Genomic DNA, 22600 nt, shown 5'->3' with positions numbered 1-22600 from the left:
ACTGCAAAGACAAGATATTTAATGTTCACACTGTGACACTTTTTTTGTGGCAAATAATCATTAACTTAGAATTTAATGGCAGCAACAAATTGCAAAAAAGTTAGCGCAGTGGCATTTTTACCACTGTGTTACATGGCCTTTCCTTTTAGCAACACTCAGTAAACGTTTGGGAACTGAGGAGACACATTTTTGAAGCTTTCCAGGTGGAACTCTTTCCCATTCTTGCTTGATGTACAGCTTAAGTTGTTCAACAGTGTGTTGTGGTATTTTTGGCTTCATATTGCGCCACACATTTTCAATGGGAGACAGCTCTGGACTACAGGCAGGCTAGTCTAGTACCCGCACTCTAACTATGAAGCCACGCTGTTGTAAAACGTTAATTGAATAGACTGCAAAGACAAGATACTCAACGTTCTAACTGGTAAACTTTATTTTTTGCAAATATTAGCTCATTTGGAATTTGATGCCTGCAACATGTTTCAAAAAAGCTGACACACGTGGCAAAAAAGAGTGAGAAAGTTGAGGAATGCTCATCAAACACTTATTGGGAACATCCCACAGGTGAACAGGCTAATTGGGAACAGGTGGGTGCCTTGATTGGGTACAAAAGCAGCTTCCGTGAAATGCTCAGTCATTCACAAACAAGGATGGGGCGAGGGTCACCACTTTGTCAACAAATGCGAGAGCAAATTGTCCAACAGTTTAAGAACAACATTTCTCAACAAGTTATGGCAAATAATTTAGGGATTTCACCATCTGCGGTCCGTAATATCATCAAAAGGTTTAGAAAAATCTGGAGATATCATTGCACCTGAGCGGCTAAGCCCCGTGACCTTCGATCCCTCAGGTGGTACTACGTCAAAACCCGACATCAGTGTGTAAAGGACATCACCACGTGGGTTCAGGAACCCTTCAGAAAACCACTGTCAGTAACTACAGTTTGTCGCTACATCTGTAAGTGCAAGTTAAAACTCTATTATGCAATGCCAAAGCCATTTATCAACAACACCCAGAAACGTCGCCAGCCAATTTAACACAGTGGTAAAAATGCAACGTGTTGCTGCCATTAAATTCTAAGTTATTGATTATTTGCAAAAAAAAAGTTTCCCAGTTGAAACATTAAATACCTTGTCTTTGCAGTCTTTTCAATTGAATATAGGTTGAAAAGGATTTGCAAATCATTGTATTCTGTTTTTATTTACCATTTACACAATGTGCCAACTTCACTAGTTTTGGGTTTTGTTTATACAACATTTATAATAAAGTCAATAGTAAAAAATAGCTTAAAAAAAAGCAAAAACTACAACCGGCTCTTATTTCCTAAGTTTTGTAAACAATACAAAAAATGACAGAAAAACTATTTTGTGATGACGTCAATATTTTTATTTGCTCTTGCCTGTTTACATTTAAAAGCTTTAGCTTAGCGGTTAGCTTTTATTTGTGTCCTAGCACGGTGTATAATGTGGCATGTTTAGATATTCCTTGTCCTTAGTCCTCCAGTGATACCTGTACTTTTAAGAAACAGTTTATTTGCGGCTACAGAGCAAAGATCAGTCATTTAGAATAGTGTTTCTTTACACTGTTGACCACAAAAAAGATATATTTCTCAGCTATGCTTTGTTTGGGCCGCAGTGTACTCATCGTTTCCAAAATCTGTCACATAGATACTAGCCAACCCTCCAGATTTTTCCCAGAGAGTCCCAAATGTTAGTGCTCCTCCCGAAAAACTCCCAGGGCTACTCTTGTCAGGAATTTTTGCACAATTTCCACCCGGACTATAATATTGCTACCAACGTTCCCTCTGAAGGTGCGTCCCGTGCACAGCAAACCAAATCTAAATCAGATCTGAACTCTAAACATAATAAATATAACAATGTGTTCCTTATGATTTTGCAAAGCAAATGTGATTGACAGATGACAACAAGCAACCACAATAGATAATCATGTTTTTTTTAAACACTGCTCAATTATTGTACGTCTTTCAACGTTCTAAGGAGGACATGAAATCCATCGATCACTTTATTGAGCAAAACTGTTTATATCCGGCTGTAACCACACTCAAAACATGTGTATAAAAACTTCTATCCAGCAAAACTGGTCAATGTCTGCTGTACAAACCAGGCCAAAACCAACTCTCTGTCATCTGTCATATCAACAGCAGCCGCACCCGCACGCATGACACTAACCCACTGATGTGTTTACGGCCCCACAAAAAGTCGGACAACTCCAACAGCACATAAAGTGAACATTGACTCCACTATCACTCCCCAATCAGATATGTGTTTATTCTACTGTCACTAAAAATATGATTTATTGTACAGACTAATGTTGTCCCGAAACCAATATTTTGGTACCGGTACCAAAATTATTTTGATACTTTTAGGTTTATTTTCTAAATAAAAGGGACCACAAAAACATTTATTATTGGCTTTATTCTAACAAAAAATCTTAGTGTACATTAAACATATGTTTTTATTGCAAGTTTGTCATTAAATAAAATAATAAATTAAAACTTGTCTTTTAGTAGTAAGTAAACAAACAAAGGCTCCTAATTTAGTCTGCTGACATATGCAGTATCATATTGTGTCATTTATCATTCTATTATTTTCTCAACATTATTAAGGACAAGTGGTAGAAAATGAATTATTAATCTACTTCTTCATTCACTGTTAATATCTTCTTATTCTCTCTTTTAACATGTTCTATCTAGACTTCTTTTAAATTGTAATAATCACTTATTCTTCTGGTACTTTACATTAGTTTTGGATGATACCACAAATTTGGATATCAATCCGATACCAAGTAGTTACAGGATCATACATTGGTCATATTCAAAGTCCTCATGTGTCCAGGGACATATTTCCTGACTTTATAAACATAATAGACATTAAAAAAAATGTTGCGACTGTACTTGGTATCATCACAGTGGATGTCAGGTGTAGATCCACCAATGGTGTTTGTTTACATTTTGACGCCGGGGAGCTACGGTGTGTAGTCGCCCTGCAGGGAAGATACTTGTAAGAAACATACTTTTTTTGTCGCCATGGAGACGAGGATTAGTTAATTAGAAGTAGCTACAACACTGCAGACTGCGGATGGACGTTAGCTGCTAGCAAGCTAATAATGTTTTAAAGCACCTCTTCATGAGGGCATTTCAGTGTTATAACTTCACCTTTATCGTTAGTTTTTAAGCCAAAATGCGTCCGTTCTCCCTTTTATGTCTAAACACTGTGTCTGCTTGTAAGTACAATGTGATTGTGCGCTGCCGAACGTGCTCCTCTGCTCGTAAACCAGCAATGACGTGACGTGACAACGAGGCGCATGGGGGGTGGCGAACCGGTATTTTTCGGAGGCGGTAAAGTACCGTATATAAATTAAAGTACCAATGATTGTCACGCACTGGATGTGGCGAAATTATTCTCTGCATTTGACCCATCACCCTTGATCACCCCATGGGAGGTGAGGGGAGCAGTGGGCAGCAGCGGTGCCGCGCCCGGGAATCATTTATGGTGATTCAACCCCCAAGTCCAACTCTTAATGCTAAGTGCCTAGCAGAAAGGTAATGGGTCCCATTTTTATAGTCTTTGGTATGACTCGGTCAGGATTTGTACTCAAGACCTACCGATCTCACGGCGGACACTCTAACCACTAGGCCACTGAGTAGGTTATCATTAGTATCACGGTACTATACTAATACCGGTATACCGACATACTTGCCAACCCTCCCGATTTTCCCGGGAGACTCCCGAATTCAGTGCCCCTCCTGAAAATCTCCCAGAGCAACCATTCTCCCGAATTTCTCCTGATTTCCACCCGGACAACAGTATCGGGGGCGTGTCTTAAAGGCGCTACCTTTAGCGTCCTCTAAAACCTGTCATCACATCAGCTCCATACAAACAGTTTTCTGGCCCCGTCAAAAACTATATGCGGCTTTTACACACACACACACACACACACACACACACACACACACACACACACACACACACACACACACACACACACACACACACACACACACACACAAGTGAATGCAAGCATACCTTGGACAACAGCCATACAGGTCACACTGAGGGTGACCGTATAAACAACTTTAACACTGTTACAAATATGCGCCACACAGTGAACCCACACCAAACAATAATTACAAACACATTTCGGGAGAACATCCGCACCGTAACACAACATAAACACAACAGAACAAACACCCATAACCCCTTCCAGAATGCAAACCCCGCCCCCCAAACCCGCCCACCTTATACAGACAGAGTTCCAGGATTCTACACTTTATCCCATGCTTGCATCTCATTGTGCAACATGTGAATGCTTTAGAGCAGGGTTAGGGAACCTGTGGCTCTTTTGATGACTGCATCGGCTCTCAGATTAATCTTAGCTGATATTGCTTAACAAGATAAGAAATAGGCACCAGCGACCCCCGTGACCCCAAAGGGGAATAAGCTGTAGAAAATGGATGGATGGATGGATAAGTTATGAATAATTCCATTGGTAATCACAGTGTTATAAATTACATTAAAAAAATATAAAACTTTCTTATGCATTTCAATCCATCCATCCGTTTCTACCACACCTGTTCAAGAAGTCGAATTGATGGTAAGAAGTATTTTATTTATTATTGGTTAACTTCAGAATAACAATGTTATTTAAAAAAAATTAGTGAAGTGAATTATTTTATATAGCGTTTTTCTCGAGTGACTCAAAGCGCTTTACATATCCATCCATTTTCTACCGTTTTTCCCTTCGGGGTCACGGGGGGTGCTGGAGCCTATCTCAGCTACAATCGGGCGGGAGGCGGGCTACTCCCTGGACAAGTCGCCACCTCATCACAGGCGCTTTGCATAGTGAAACCCAATATCTAATTTACATTTAAAACAGTGGTAATCGGGTGGCACTGGGAGGTAAAGTGTCTTGCCCAAGGACACAACGGCAGTCACTAGGTTGGCGGAAGCGGGGATCGAACCTGGAACCCTCAAGTTGCTGGCACGGCCACCCCACCAACCGAGCTATACCATCCCTGCATAAGAGGCTTAATATACTCGAAAAATGTTGGTCTTACTTAAAAATGCCCGCATTTAGTTGTATTCAGTGTTAAAAAAAATATTATATGGCTCTCAAGGAAATACATTTTAAAATATTTGGCTTCCATGGCTCCCTCAGCCAAAAAGGTTCCCGACCCCTGTTTTAAAGGGAACTATATGTGATCTCTGAAAGAGGTACAGATTTCCAAAGTAGTACTTTTGACAAGAACAAGAAAGTTTGATCACATTACGCCTGTACTGGCTCACCTGCACTGGCTTCCTGTGCACTTAAGATGTGACTTTAAGGTTTTACTACTTACGTATAAAATACTACACGGTCTAGCTCCAGTCTATCTTGCCGATTGTATTGTACCATATGTCCCGGCAAGAAATCTGCGTTCAAAAGACTCCGGCTTATTAGTGATTCCTAAAGCCCCAAAAATGTCTGCGGGCTATAGAGCGTTTTCCGTTCGGGCTCCAGTACTCTGGAATGCCCTCCCGGTAACAGTTCGAGATGCTACCTCAGTAGAAGCATTTAAGTCTCACCTTAAAACTCATTTGTATACTCTAGCCTTTAAAAAGACTCCCTTTTTAGACCAGTTGATCTGCCGTTTCTTTTCTTTTACTCCTGTGTCCCACTCTCCCTTGTGGAGGGGGTCCGGTCCGATGACCATGGATGAATAACAGGCTGTCCAGAGTCGAGACCCAGGATGGACCGCTCGCCTGTGTATTGGTTGGGGACATCTCTACGCTGCTGATCCGACTCCGCTAGGGATGGTTACCTGTGGACGGGACTCTCGCTGCTGTCTTGGATCCGCTTTGAACTGAACTCTCGCGGCTGTGTTGGAGCCACTATGGATTGAACTTTCACAGTATCATGTTGGACCCGCTCGACATCCATTGCTTTCGGTCCCCTAGAAGGGGGGGGTTGCCCACATATGAGGTCCTCTCCAAGGTTCTCATAGTCATCATTGTCGCTGGCGTCCCACTAGGTGTGAATTCTCCTTGCCCACTGGGTGTGAGTTTTCCTTGCCCTTTTGTGGGTTCTTCCGAGGATGTTGTAGTCGTAGTAGTTTGTACAGTCCTTTGAGACATTTGTGATTTAGGGCTATATAAATAAATATTGATTGATTGATTGATCGGTACTCACATGTGCTCCACTGAATATAAATACATACATCGTATTTTTTGGACTATAAGTCGCAGTTTTTTTCATAGTTTGGCCGGGGGTGCGACATATACTCCGGAGCGACTTATGTGTGAAATTATTAACACATTACCGTAAAATATCAAAAAATATTAATTATTTATCTCATTGCCGGAAGAGACGCAGAAAATGTCAGCAATCGTCACAAACGTCAACCAATAGGAATTCGGCGGGGGAGGGTCATGGCAGAAGTGCATTGTGGGTCATGGAATGCTAACTACTATATGCTACTACCGTAGCTATTAAAAAGGATCATTTCATCATTGGCGGTAACTTATAAAAACTGAGAAGGGCTGAACAAAAATGAAACCGAAAGGGAAATCATGTACTGCAGATTACAAGCTGGACGTAGTGAAATATGCAGCAGAAAAGGACAAGAGGAAGCGGCGCATACCTTTGGAGTTGGCAGAGTTGTTTGGAAGCGACATCGAGGAAGAAGATTTCATGGGATTTATCGATTAGGAGTGACAGATTGTTTGGTAAAGGTATAGCATGTTCTATATGTTATAGTTATTTGAATGACTCTTACCATAATATGTTATGTTAACATACCAGGCACCTTCTCAGTTGGTTATTTATGCCTCATATAACGTACACTTATTCAGCCTGTTGTTCACTATTCTTTATTTATTTTAAGTTGCCTTTCAAATGTCTATTCTTGGTGTTGGGTTTTATCTAATAAATTTCCCCCAAAAATGCGACTTAGACTCCAGTGCGACTTATATATGTTTTTTTCCTTCTTTATTATGCATTTTCGGCCGGTGTGACTTGTACTCCGGAGCGACTTATACTCCGAAAAATACGGTACAAAGTATTGGTATTGACAATACTGATTTTTGTTTGCGGTAAGAACGTGTCATTGCCCATAGCAATCATGTATGCTCAGACCGAACACTTAAAGGCCTACTGAAACCCACTACAACCCACCACGCAGTCTGATAGTTTATATATCAATGATGAAATATTAACATTGCAACACATGCCAATACGGCCTTTTTAGTTTACTAAATTACCATTTTAAATTTCCCGGGAGTTTCGTCTTGAAAACGTCGCGTAATGATGACCTGTACGCAAGACGTCACGCGTTTTTAGGAAGTATGAGCGCTACGCACACACACAGCTAAATGTCGTCTTCTTTAACGGCATACTTACACAGTATTTTGGAGATCTGTGTTGCTGAATCTTTTGCAATTTGTTCAATTAATATTGGAGAAGTCAAAGTAGAAAGATGGAGTTGGGAAGCTTTAGCCTTTAGCCACACAAACACACGGTGAGTCCTTGTTTAAAATTCCCGGAGCTGAAACTTTCCTGTGGATCAGAGCGCGGTCAAGCAGACATGGATCCCAACCGAATGTCAACCAGCAGGTTTCGGTGAGAAAATTGTGGTTAAAAAGTCAGTTCTTACCGGAGAAAAGCTGAGCTTGTGCCGTCCATGAAGCTGCCGTCGACTTCCCTGAGACACTGCGCGTCAAGACACCCGTGGACACACCCTTCCGACTATCAGGTACTATTAAACTCACTAAAACACTGGCAACATGAATTGATTAACGTGGACCCCGACTTAAACAAGTTGAAAAACTTATTCGGGTGTTACCATTTAGTGGTCAATTGTACGGAATATGTACCGAACTGTGCAATCTACTAATAAAAGTATCAATCAATCAATCAAAAACACAATAGAAAGATAAGGGATTTCCCAGAATTATCCTAGTAAATGTGTCTAAAAACATTGGAATCCTTCCCAATGCAATCAAGTTTTTTGTTTGTTTTAACTCGTTTTTAATTTTATTTTTTTCTAGTCCATCGCTATCAATATCCTCCAACACGAATCTTTCATCCTCGCTCAAATTAATGGGGAAATTGTCGTTTTCTCGGTCCGAATAGCAGTTTTTGTTGGAGGCTCTGTCACGCCAAATTTCTTCCCCCCTACAACCCCCCCATTTACTTCCGGGGTCATGATTAATACATACGTTTTGTCAACGCTATATTATAAAAATATAACGCTATATTATAAAAATACAGACGTTTTGTGAACGCTATATTATAAAAAAATTTAAAAAACAATTTACAAACACAAGCTATGGGATGACGCATTTAGTTCCGGGGTCACGTTTCCTCTTATGTCATCCCATAGCTTGTGTTTGTAAATTGTTTTTTGAATTTTTTTATAATATAGCGTTAACAAAACGTCTGTATTTTTATAATCTAGCGTAAACAAAACGTCTGTATTAATCATGACCCTGGAAGTAAATGGGGGGAAGGTTTTTGTAGGGGGGATGAAATTTGGCGTGACAGCTCCCATTAAAAACAATGTGAATATGTGAGGAGCCATCAACATGTGACGTCATCGTCTGCGACTTCCGGTAAAGGCAGGGCTTTTCTCTCAGCACCGAAAATTGCGAACTTTATCGTGGATGTTTTCTACTAAATCCTTTCAACAAAAATATGGCAATATCGCGAAATGATCAAGTATGACACATAGAATGGACCTGCTATCCCCGTTTAAATAAGAAAATCTCATTTCAGTAGGCCTTTAAAGACGACTGCTTAAAAAATGGTAACCCATCCTCTTGAGTCCAAAACGCTGTTGTCAAAATGGTCGAAGGGTGCATTTGCATGTAAAAGTAAAGAAAAATATCCCGGAACGCCTTGGAAGCTGCTTGATATGCTCGGCACTCAGACTCAAAACCTGTAGGAATCCATCAAAACCAACCTACCCGAGTCTGTCCCTGTCGTCACTTTTCTTTTTGTTTCTTTTCCTCAGTTCCAAGCTAAAAAAAAAAAAAAAAAGCCTCTCAAAGGTGTTTTCCATCTGGTTGCAAGACCTAAGGGAGCCATCATGATCTGTGGCGGGGGCTCACACTGGCATACTGAGCAGTACCTTATATCCTTTTTAGCTGTGACAAATGGAAATGAGGTGCCACATAGCGGAGAGTAATATGCAACCAGGATACCCTGATTACATTGAGAGGAGGCTTGAAAAGTGGCGCCGTGTTCAGGCCCGCTCGGCTGATAGGGGATTATTTTAATAAGAAAGAACCGGCTTGGTATTCACAGCGGCCATTAAACATAAAGAATGAGGCATGTGTGTGTTGAGTAGTCAAATCCTTAGATGTGGCCAGAGAACAACTGGTTGTCACAAAGCACAGTCTGATCAAATATTCATATCAAATCTATAGAAAATATGCAGGGAATCAAAGGGAAAAACATATAAAAAGTTGCCCCCCTGTTGGCTCAGAAATATATTCAGTCGGTCAACAATTTGTTTGTCTCGTTGTTGCACACAATTTAAAACTTCTCGGATGCTGTTATGAATAATTTCACCAAAACTAAAGACATGCGACAACAAAAATCATAAATAAAGACCGTAGTTATAATAAACACGGACGAAAAGGAAGTGAGGTGAAAAACAAAAAAGAAAAAGAAAATATAAGGCAGACCGTTGTTCAGTTCCTTGGAATTCACATCTATTTCGAAGAAGTGCCGCAATAGTGAAGTGAATTATATTTATATAGCACTTTTCTCTAGTGACTCAAAGCGCTTTACATAGTGAAACCCAATATCTAAGTTACATTTAAACCAGTGTGGGTGGCACTGGAAGCAGGTGGGTAAAGTGTCTTGCCCAAAGACACAGTGACTAGGATGGCGGAAGCGGGAATCGAACCTGCAACCCTCAAGTTGCTGGCACGGCCACTCTACCAACCGAGTGTTGTGTTGTTCAAAATATAGCCTCGATTTAGTAACTGAATGTACCAAATACAACACCAGTGAAGTTGGCACGTTGTGTAAATAGTGAACAAAGACAGAATACACTGATTTGCAAATCCGTTTCAACTTAAATTCAATTGAATAGACTGCAAAGACAAGATACGTAACGTTCGAACCTGGAAACATGTATTTTGTTGCAAATATTCGCTCATTTGAAATTTGATGCCTGCTACATGTTTCAAAATAGCTGGCATAAGTGGCAAAAAAGACTGAGAAAGTTGAGGAACGCTCATCAAACGCTTGTTTGGAACATCCCACAGGTGGACAGGCTAATTGGGAACAGGTGGGTGCCATGATTGGGTAGAAAAGCAGCTTCCATGAAATGCTAACAGGTGGGTGCCATGATTGGGTATAAAAGCAGCTTCCATAAAATGCTCAGTCATTCACAAACAAGGATGGGGTGAGGGTCACCACTTTGTGAACAAATGCGTGAGCAAATTGTCCAACAGTTTAAGAACAATATTTCTCGACGAGATATGGCAAGGAATTTAGGGATTTCATCATCTACGGTTTGTAATGTCATCAAAAGGTTCAGAGGATCTAGAGAAATCACTGCACATAAGTAATGATATTATGGACCTTTGGTCCCTCAGGCGGTAATGCATCAAAAAGCGACATCAGTGTGTAAAGGATATCACCACATGGGCTCAGGAGCACTTCAGAAAAACCACTGTCAGTGACTGCAGTTGGTCGCTACATCTGTAAGGGCAAGTTAAAATTCTCCTATGCAAAGCCAAAGCCATTTATCAACAACATCCAAAAACGCAGCTGGCTTCGCATTGGCCGGAGCTCATCTAACGTGGACTGATGCAATGTGGAAAAGGGTTCTGTGGTCTGACGAGTCCACATTTCAAATTGTTTTTGGAAACTGTGGACGTCGTGTCCTCTGGAACAAAAGGGGAAACAACCATCCGGGCTGTTATAGGCGTAAAGTTCAAAAGCCAGCATGGGGTTGTATTAGTGCCCAAGGCATGGGTAACTTACACATCTGTGAAGGCACCATTAATGCTGAAAGGTACATACAACATATGTTGCCATCCAAGCAACGTTATCATGGACGCCCCTGCTTATTTCAGCAAAATAGGTTGAAAGGGATTAGCAAATCATTGTATTCTGTTTTTATTTATCATTTTCACAACATGCCAACTTCACTGGTTTTGGGTTTTGTACTAAAAGGGAATATATAATATTATTTGATATTGTTAAACTGTCATCCTGAGTTTTTGTCAGATTACAGTTGTTCTAAAAATGTATCATTTAATTATCTTGAACATTTCAAGTACTGTATGAACATAGGTATGACCAAATCTGCCCGCGTAACCATTTGGTATTGTATCGATACCCAAATGTGTAGTATCACCCAAAACGAACGTAAAATATCCTTACAACAGAAGACTAAGTGCTTAGAACAAATGAACCAAAGCTTAGGTGGAGTCACAGTATATCGGCAAATAAATGAATTATACTTTAGATCAGGGGTCACCAACCTTTTTGAAACCAAGAGCTACTTCTTGGGTACTGATTAATGCGAAGGGCTACCAGTTTGATACACACTTAAATAAATTGCCAGAAATAGACAATTTGCTCAATTTACCTTTAACTCTGTTATTATTAATAATTAATGATATTTATCTTTGTGGAAACACTGATCATCTTAATGATTACTCACAATAAACAGATATAGAAAGATTAATATAAAAAAAATATATAAAAGGGTATTTCAGTCTGTCATTCCGTCGTACATTTTTTTTCCTTCTACGGAAGGTTTTTTGTAGAGAATAAATGATGAATGAAACACTTAATTGAACGGTTTAAAAGAGGAGAAAAAATGAAAAAAATGAAAATTAAATTTTGAAACATAGTTTATCTTCAATTTCGACTCTTTAAAAGTAAAAAATCAACCGAAAAAAAGAAGAGAAAAACTAGCTAATTCGAATCTTATTGAAAAATTTGAAAAAAATAATTTATGGAACATTAGTAGTTTTTCCTGATTAAGATTAATTTTAGAATTTTAAATAGGTTAAAATCCAATCTCTGCACTTTGTTAGAATATATAACAAATTGGACCAAGCTATATTTCTAACAAAGACCAATCATTATTTTTCTAGATTTTCCATAACAAAAATGTTAAAAAAACTTCAAAAGACTTTGAAATAAGATTTAAATTTAATTCTACAGATTTTCTAGATTTGCCGGAAATTTTTTTTTGAATTTTAATCATAATAAGTTTGAAAAAATATTTTGCAAATATTTTTCGGCAAAAAATGAAGCTAAAATGAATAATTAAATTAAAATGTATTTTTATATTCTTTATAATAAAAAAAAAAATACTTGAACATTGATTTAAATTGTAAGGAAAGAAGAGGAAGGAATTTAAAAGGTAAAAAGGTATATGTGTTTAAAAATCCTAAAATCATTTTTAAAGTTGTATTTTTCTCTAAAATTATCTTCCTGAAAGTTATAAGAAGCAAAGTAAAAAAAAAAAATGAATTTATTCAAACAAGTGAAGACCAAGTCTTTAAAATATTTTCTTTTTTTGAGTTGTGTCTCTCTTAGAATTAAACATTTCGAGCAAAGCGAAACCAGCTTGCTAGTAAATAATTACAATTTAAAAAACAGAGGCATCTCACTGGTAAGTGCTGCTATTTGAGCTATTTTTGGAACAGGCAAGGGCAACTCATCTGGTCTTTACGGGCTACCTGGTGCCCGCGGGCACCGCTTTGGTGACCCCTGCTTTAGAGTAAATGACAAAATAATAAAACCTAATAAATAAAGTATACAGTTCTCAAGAGGACAGGGTAAAATGATACCAATATCAGAAACGTGTGGATAGTTTGTCAACATGAAGTCACAACCTGAGTTGTTAAGCAGTGGTGTTTGTCCCTAGCTTTTGAAGGTCTGCGTAAGAAGCCTTGTATTTCTGATATTTATGAAAGTTTTTGAAGGACTCACAGATCCGTGATGTGTTCCGGGATGTGCGCGGGGATGCGGGTCAGTTTAAGGTTGGAGCAGTCGACCACGGTCCCCTCGCAACGGCATCTCTCGGGACAGACCAGGTCCTGGAAACACTCGCCGCTCAGACGGCTGCGATAGTCCTCTTGACCTGTGGAGACGGGAGGGACACTCGGTGAAAGACGGACGAGGCGAGGTTGAAGATTTTCTTTATTGGCACCCCAAGGTTAAAAATGCTAAAACCAGACCTCACACGCAAATACATCAGAACAACGGTCATCAGAACACACGAGAAACCGTACAAGTACCACAATGAAATGCCAGCCTCGTTTAAAAACGGGTACCAAGCGAAGGACGAGACTGGGACTAATCCGAGCAGATCAAAATGATTGCGAAACGTTTAATCCGCTTGCATTTCTATGCTAATTCACTAGGGGCTCATTTCCACATTATAAAACAGTACTTAAGTCATTTCTTTGCAACTTCAGCTCTTACTAGGCCAACACGGAGTATCTAATGCAAGATTTGATTTCCTGTCCGTTAGACTATCGTAATGCTCTCTGGCCTTTCCCAAAAAGAATGTCAGAAGTCTGCAATCATCACCAAAGCTCATTTGCACACGTGCTGACGAGGACCAGGAGCGGGAGCACATTACACCAGTTTTAAAGTGGCTGCATTGCCTTCCCCTCAATTTTTAAAGTTCTTATCTGACCTGCCTTTACTGTATCAACACTTGTGGATCTTGAGGTACTTTGGCCTTTACCAAATACCAGAACAAAGAACCATGGTGAGACTTGCCAGAGAGGCTCAGGACTGCAGAGACTGTTGAATTTTATTTTAAAAAAAGGCTAAAGACAACTTTTTTAATCCGCCTTTTTACTGATCATCTGTTTTTCAGTATTTTATTGTATCGTTATTATTACTACTATTGTTCTCTCAATGTTATGTTTTTATTAACTTTTTTTACAGATAGATGAATAGTTTTTTATTGATTCCTTCAGGAAAGTTCCCCTAAGGAAAATTCAAATTCCGGCAACAGTGTACAGAATTGAGATCGAATTTAAAAAGTAAATAACAGGGGTATAAATGGAAACAAAATAGAAAAATATTACAATAAGAATACAAATAAAAACCAACAATGAGTATAAAGATATAACAGTAATATAAGAATATAACAAGAGAAACTAAGCAGTAGTGACCATGTTATGAAAAAATATATATATTTTATATATATATATATATATATATATATATATATATATATATATATATACATACATATATATACATACATATATATATATATATATATATATATATATATACCAATATACAGATATATACACATAAATACACATATATCAATCAATCAATCAATGTTTACTTATATAGCCCTAAATCACTAGTGTCTCAAAGGGCTGCACAAACCACCACGACATCCTCGGTAGGCCCACATAAGGGCAAGGAAAACTCACACCCAGTGGGACGTCGGTGACAATGATGACTATGAGAACCTTAGAGAGGAGGAAAGCAATGGATGTCGAGCGGATCTAACAGGATACTGTGAAAGTTCAATCCACAATAGATACAACACAGTCGCGAGAGTCCAGTCCAAAGAGGATCTAAGACACAGCAGCGAGAGTCCCGTTCACAGCGGAGCCAGCAGGAAACCATCCCAAGCGTAGGCGGACCAGCAGCGCAGAGATGTCCCCAGCCGATACACAGGCGAGCAGTACATGGCCACCGGATCGGACCGGACCCCCTCCACACGGGAGAGTGGGACATAGAAGAAAAAGAAAAGAAACGGCAGATCAACTGGTCTAAAAAGGGAGTTTATTTAAAGGCTAGAGTATACAAATGAGTTTTAAGGTGAGACTTAAATGCTTCTACTGAGGTGGCATCGCGAACTGTTACCGGGAGGGTATTCCAGAGTACTGGAGCCCGAACGGAAAATGCTCTATAGCCCGCAGACTTTTTTTGGGCTTTGGGAATCATTAATAAGCCGGAGTCCTTTGAACGCAGATTTCTTGCCGGGACATATGGTACAATACAATCGGCAAGATAAGATGGAGCTAGACCGTGTAGTATTTTATACGTAAGTAGTAAAACCTTAAAGTCACATCTTAAGTGCACAGGAAGCCAGTGCAGGTGAGCCAGTACAGGCGTAATGTGATCAAACTTTCTTGTTCTTGTCAAAAGTCTAGCAGCCGCATTTTGTACCAACTGTAATCTTTTAATGCTAGACATGGGGAGACCCGAAAATAATACGTTACAGTAGTCGAGGCGAGACGTAACAAACGCATGGATAATGATCTCAGCGTCTTTAGTGGACAGAATGGAGCGAATTTTAGCGATGTTACGGAGATGAAAGAAGGCCGTTTTAGTAACGCTTTTAATGTGTGCCTCAAAGGAGAGAGTTGGGTCGAAGATAATACCCAGATTCTTTACCGTGTCGCCTTGTTTAATTGTTTGGTTGTCAAATGTTAGAGTTGTATTATTAAATAGAGTTCGGTGTCTAGCAGGACCGATAATCAGCATTTCCGTTTTTTTGGCGTTGAGTTGCAAAAAGTTAGCGGACATCCATTGTTTAATTTCATTAAGACACGCCTCCCGCTGACTACAATCCGGCGTGTTGGTCAGCTTTAGGGGCATGTAGAGTTGGGTGTCATCAGCATAACAGTGAAAGCTAACACCGTATTTGCGTATGATGTCACCTAGCGGCAGCATGTAGATGCTGAAGAGTGCAGGGCCAAGGACCGAACCCTGGGGAACTCCACACGTTACCTTAACGTAGTCCGAGGTCACATTGTTATGGGAGACACACTGTATCCTATCAGTAAGATAAGAGTTAAACCAAGACAGGGCTAAGTCTGACATACCAATTCGTGTTTTGATACGTTCTAATAAAATATTATGATCGACGGTATCGAAAGCAGCGCTAAGATCGAGGAGCAGCAACATAGATGACGCATCAGAATCCATCGTTAGCAATAGATCATTAGTCATTTTTGCGAGGGCTGTCTCCGTCGATATATATATATATATACACATACATACATATACAGACACATACATGTATACACATACATACATACACATATATATACAGACACATACATGTATACACATACATACATACACATATATATACAGACACATACATGTATACACATACATACATACACATATATATATGTACATATACATATATACATATAAATATATACATATATATATATGTACATATACATATACACATATATATGTACATATACATATGTATGTATATGTATATATATGTACATATACATATATGTACATATACATATATATATATACATATATATAGTATACATATATACAATATATATACATATATATATACATATATATAGTATACATATATATACATATATATATATATATATATATATATATATACATATATATAGTATACATATATACAATATATATATACATATATATATATTGTCAATGTTTTCTACAGCATGTTGTGTTTGACGCTTTCCTGTGAATAAAAAAGTGCTATATAAATAAAGTATGATTTGATTTGATTGCCAAAATATCCACACCCACTTTACAAGGGAAATCTGATTCCTTCAACTGTCATTAAAACTTTATGTTATTGTCGCGAACCGAGGGCCTACAGTGAGAACCTCGCCTTCAGTCCTACTAAAGTCTCTGGGCTGCCACAAACCTTGCCGGGAGAGATTAGTAGCAAGGCAACAAGAAGGAATTCTATTTTTAAGAACACAGAAAACTCATTAGAGGTTTTTTAGTTGGAGCAGAGGAGGATTGGGAGGTCTTAAAAGCAGCGTTGGGAGGAGCCATGCTAGCCACTGAAGCGCCGCCGTACGGCCGTTTTAGCAACTGGAGCAGGTGTGCAGGTGATGTCCAATCTCAGAGCGGTACAATAATGAACAATCTTAAAGTGGCTGCAGCAATACAAAGGGGCTCAATGTTAAACTCCAAGGACTGTCTATTAACATTTAACACATGAGGTACGTTTCTATATTAGCTATAATAGACTACTATCAAAGGCTGAAGCAAATCTTTGTTGACAGAAATGTTGTATTTTAATTTTTATTTGCAACATTGGAAGTCATTAGTAAAACGGAGGTTTTTCACAGGATTAAATAACTTCTGGAAATGACTGTCTTAGATTGGCCAAATGTATAGATGTGACTGCAGGCTGTCTTCTTCTAATGGATTTTTTACTGTCTTTGCAAGCCGGGTAACGTTTGCTGTGGTCTGGAACAACATGGCACACAAACAACTATGAGAAATGCAGCCAGTATTGCATACAGATAGTGTGTCATGTGACATGCAAATATTAATTAAATACACAGAAGATACTTAAATAAAGGAAATGCAATTAGCTCAAATATACCTACAAATGAGGCATAATGCAATATGTACATAGGGCTAGCCTAAATAGCATGTTAGCATCGATTAGCTTGCGGTCATGGATTGACCAAATATGCCTGATAAGCACTCCAGCAAATCAATAAAATCAACAAAACTCCCTTTGTGCCTTCATGCACAGTACAAAACGTTTGTTGGACAAAATGAGATAAAGAAGGAGTGGCATAAAACACGTCTTTCTGTGGCAGCATCGGAGAAAGTTGTACACGTAAACAAATTAGTAGGACAAAACGGTGTTTGCCAAATACTCTCATCAGTGAAGCATGTATAACATAAAAAGTGGGATTTTTAACAATTATGAAGGTTTGTCATGTTTTTCATCCTGCAGAAAGTATATTAAAACAAAACATATACTTTTTCTTCATCTATTTACATTTTCACACATCCCTGCAAGAGGTCCAGGGAGCCACGAGGGCGGCGCTAATTGATCGTGCTTCTTTGATAGTAGGCTAATATAGCTAATATAGACACTTACGTCATGTGTTGTCTTCATTAAAACACTTATATTAGACCTTTATAGCATTTTGATAGTAGGCTATTATAGCTAAATTAGACACTTACATCATGTGTTGCCTTTATTATAACACTTATATAAGACCTTTAAAGCATTTTGATAGTAGGCTATTATAGCTAATATAGACAATTACATCATGAGTTGCCTTCATTATAACACTTATATAAGACTTTTAAAGTCATTTTGATAGTAGGCTATTATAGCTAATATAGACACAGCATGTGTTGCCTTCATTACAACACTTATATAAGACTTTTAAAGTCATTTTGATAGTAGGCTAATATAGCTAATATAGACACTTACATCATGTGTTGCATTTATTATAAGACTTATATAAGACTTTTAGTTTTTTTGTGGCTCCAGACTGATTTTTTATTTTATTTTGGTCCAATATGGCTCGTTTAACATTTTGGATTGCAAACCCTTGATTTAGCACTTCGGTCTTCAACTCTCAATGAATATACAGAATATGTGTCGGTTATCAGAACGCCCACAATACTGGGAGAAGATGCACATGTAATTATTTAACACACGCAGCGTGATTTATCAAGATGGTTTAAATTGGGCTTTTTTGCCAGTTTAAACGCTCCATAGTCCTTCAAATCGGATCAGATTCAAGCCACATCTTCAGTTCGGTTGTCCGAACCCAATTGGAATCTGATCTCTTCAAATGTGACTTCAGTCTAAACGCGGCGCGACCTGAATGTGACCCGTTTGTGCTTTTTTTGTTAGCTTTGGGGGCGAGCAAGTGGATATTTCATCACGACACCCGGTTTTGGTGAGCAAAGGCTATTTAAGAGGACCAAATATTCAGTGCATCACTTGTCAATAGCGCACAAATAATATATGAAATATATTTACCGTATTTTTCGGACTATAAGTCACAGTTTTTTTCATAGTTTGGCTGGGCTGCGACTTATTCTCAGGAGCGACTTATGTGTGAAATTATTAACACATTACCGTAAAACATCAAATAATATTATGTAGCTCATTCACGTTAGAGACTAGACGTATAAGATTTCATGGGATTTATCAATTAAGAGTGACAGATTGTTTGGTAAACGTGTAGCATGTTCTAGATGTTATAGTTATTTGAATGACAGGCACCTTCTCAGTTGGTTATTTATGCCTCATATAACGTACACTTATTCAGCCTGTTGTTCACTATTCTTTATTTATTTAAAATTGCCTTCCAAATGTCTATTCTTGGTGTTGGGTTTTATCAAATACATTTCCCCCAAAAATGCGACTTATACTCCAGTGCGACTTATATGTGGGTTTTTTTTTCCCTTCTTTATTATGCATTTTCGGCCGGTGCGACTTGTACTCCAAAAAATATGGTATATATATTTTGAATCCGAAGAAATAGCAATTGTTGAAGGATCTACCGCTTATTCCCTTTGGGGTCGCGGGAGGCGCTGGTGCCTATCTCAGCTACAATCGGGCGGAAGGCGGTGTACACCCTGGACAAGTTGCCACATTGCTTTTATTTATTTTCTAGTAAAACAATTGCAAATTTTAAGGCTTGGCGCCTTTTGTTTTATTTTGAAGTAGTCGCGACTTCCTCTCGGTCAACTTCCTTTGTTTTCATTTTAATGAACTGCGCATGCAAATGGCGTCGGGGCCACGTGCACGTTTACACTGGAGTCTGATAAAGCTCAAATTTTACTTGCAGTGTAAACAGTCTGATGGGCAAAAATCTAATTTTAAAACAATCCAGTTTGGACCACTTTGGCCCACAGTGTAAACAAGTCCCACGTCGATAAAGGACTGGCAGTTGCTCAGAAATGGCTCAAATAAATAGACTCAAAAATAAAAATAACATATCTATTCAGCAATATGTCCTGGTTTTATAGCTCCTTAATTCTAAAGGAACTGATTCAAACAAATTCAATTGATGCGTTTTTGTGTGTTTTTTATATTATATGTATACAATTGTATGTCGATATATTATTTATAACATATCTCCTAGATTAAATATCTTGTAATATGAATTTACTTGCATTCGGATGGTTCCAGGCGCGTGACTGCACTGCTCCCTGCAAAGACATATTATTTTTTTCTAAATTGAAAACACTTCTTTGTGTCCTACATTCAGACTTTACTTAAATCAATAACGAAGCAGCATCTCCTCATCCGACGAAAAAAAGGCCGGAAATGTGTCCCGTGAAAAAACGTCTGACCGGAACTCTCTAATTACTAAAGTTCCTTGGGTGAGTAATGTAAACTCACTACACCGGTATGTTTTAGCGCTTGCATGGCGAGGTTACTGACAGATATAAGTAAGAACTTTACACTACTTAATATTAGAAATGGCAACAAGAAGGTAGAGAAAAAGAAGCTTATCGACGATGGTGTCCCTATGGACTACAAAGGCGGACACGCGCAATTTTTCAAGATTAATGCAGATCCCAAATACAGATCAGCAGGTCCCATAAAGTAAGAAAAGTAGCTTCTGCATAATATTGCGAACCAAAACGCCAGATAATATGCCTTACCTTATACACACACCATAATAATACTCCTATGTTTAATGTGCTGACAATCCATCTAGTGGCTTGATAGCTTACCAAAGTCATACTAAAACATTTTGATAGATTTTTGAACGCCGTGTGTAATGTTCTATATTTTCAATGGCACATATACAATGTTGGCGTTGTTTACTTGAGTCATATAGCCATCATAGTCCAGTCTACACGTATCTCTTATGTGTGACTGCCATCCACTGGTCACACTTATTACACCACGTTCCAAATAAAATTGCTTCGAGGTCGGTGAGCAAAACCAGAATTATTCCGTACATTAGACGCACCGGGTTAAAAGGCGCACTGTTGAGTTTTGAGGGGGAATAAAATAATTTTAAGTGCGCTTTATAGTCCGCAAAATACGGTACTTTTGTTGACAGATTGCTATTCTATACTGCATAAAAGGTGTTACAGATTACAGCATCGTGATGACATGACTGTGGAGATAAATGAGTGACAGCCTGTAGTACACACAAAAATAAATGACATTAAATTAAATTAAACAGAGTGGTCTGCACCACTTTTGCAAATCTTATTCATTGTACATGCAGTCTTTGTAGATCACACGCAACATGCCCAGTAATAGTACACACCATTTTATATTTATTTAGATCTTAGTAGATTGGCCCCTAAGTCTTTTTTGCTTTTTTTGTCACTCTTACTGTTACATTTTATCTCGACAATGTGCTGCGAGCCAACAAAACTCGAGCTGTGGGCCGAGAATGTCCCCCAACCCATAGACTCCTCTTTCTGAATTAATATGTTTTGCCTTTTAAAGGGGAACATTATCACCAGACATATGTAAGCCTCAATATATACCTTGATGTTGCAGAAAAAATACCATATGTTTTTTTAACCGATTTCCGAACTCTAAAAGGGTGAATTTGGCGATGTAAACGCCTTTTCAATTGTTCGCTGTCGGAGCGATGACGTCACAACGTAACGTCAAAACGTAACGTAAAAACGTGAAGCAATCCGCCATTTTCTCAAACACATTACACACACTAAGTCAAATCAGCTCTGTTATTTTCCGTTTTTTCGACTGTTTTCCGTACCTTGGAGACATCATTCCTCGTCGCTGTGTTGTCGGAGGGTGTAACAACACTAACGGGGACGGATTCTAGTTGCACCAGTGACCAAAAGATGCGAAAGTGGCAAGAAATTGGATGCATATTTTACCGGCGACAGCTATGCTACGACAGAGATGGCAAGAATTTGTGGATATCCTGCGACACTCAAAGCAGATGCATTTCCAACGATAAAGTCAAAAAATTCACAAAGGTGAGTTTTTTTGATGTTATTGACTTATGTGCTAATCAGACATATTTGGTCACGGCATGACTGCAAGCTAATCGATGCTAACATGTTATTTAGGCTAGCTGTATGTACATATTGCATTATGCCTCATTAGTAGCTATATTTGCATCCAGCCTTTCCCTCCACCGGCATTTAATGCCAAACAAACACATACCAATCGACGGATTCAAGTTGCACCAGTGGTCAAAAGATGTAACCGTTGGTTAGAAGGCGATCGCCGAATTTGTCCTTGTTGCCGCTGTCTGTCGTGATATGGCTCAATAGCTTCAGTTTCTTCTTTAATTTCGTTTTCGCTATCTGCCTCCACACTCCAACCATCTGTTTCAATACATGCGTAATCTGTTGAATCGCTTAAACCACTGAAATCCGAGTCTGAATCAGAGCTACTATGCTATACCTTTTCTGTGCTATCCGCCATATTTGTTTTTGTTGGCTTCACGCAGTGACGTCACAGGATAATAGACGGTTAAAATCAAGCACTTTGAAGTCGTTTTTCGGGATATTGCGTGATGGGTAAAATTTTGAGAAAAACTTCAAAATATATAATAAGCCACTGGGAACTAATTTCTATTGGTTTTAACCCTTCTGAAATTGTGATAATGTTCCCCTTTAAACAGAATATTATTCATCCCAAAAATGAAATGAAAAACACTTATGCGCTTCCTGAGCACTCCTTTTCACCCTGAAGTCGCAAAAAAACAATCTGCATTGAACTAACGACGTAAAAATAAACAACGACAATGGGAAACTTTTTTCTTGGCATGGCAAAGGCAACATTTTACCTAAAAGGAGACTGAGGGCAGCGATAAGAAATAAAATGTAGACTGTGGATCAA

General features: G+C 38.6%; 1 protein-coding gene across 4 annotated transcripts in view; it reads right to left on the bottom strand.

The window, feature by feature from the left end:
• The window catches only part of slit3 (slit homolog 3 (Drosophila)), a 601438-nt gene that overhangs the window by 171840 nt on the left and 406998 nt on the right, over window positions 1-22600 (bottom strand). For all 4 annotated transcript variants that reach the window (XM_061891595.1, XM_061891594.1, XM_061891593.1 and 1 more), the window contains one exon: window positions 12964-13114. In XM_061891595.1, the coding sequence (XP_061747579.1) occupies window positions 12964-13114 (151 nt within the window). The remainder of the gene's footprint in view (window positions 1-12963; window positions 13115-22600) is intronic.

Source organism: Nerophis ophidion, linkage group LG29 (genome assembly GCF_033978795.1).
Source record: "Nerophis ophidion isolate RoL-2023_Sa linkage group LG29, RoL_Noph_v1.0, whole genome shotgun sequence".
Classification (NCBI taxonomy): Eukaryota; Metazoa; Chordata; class Actinopteri; order Syngnathiformes; family Syngnathidae; genus Nerophis; species Nerophis ophidion.
Note: the sequence above shows the minus strand (reverse complement) of the source record. Positions and strands in the feature narration are given on the sequence as shown.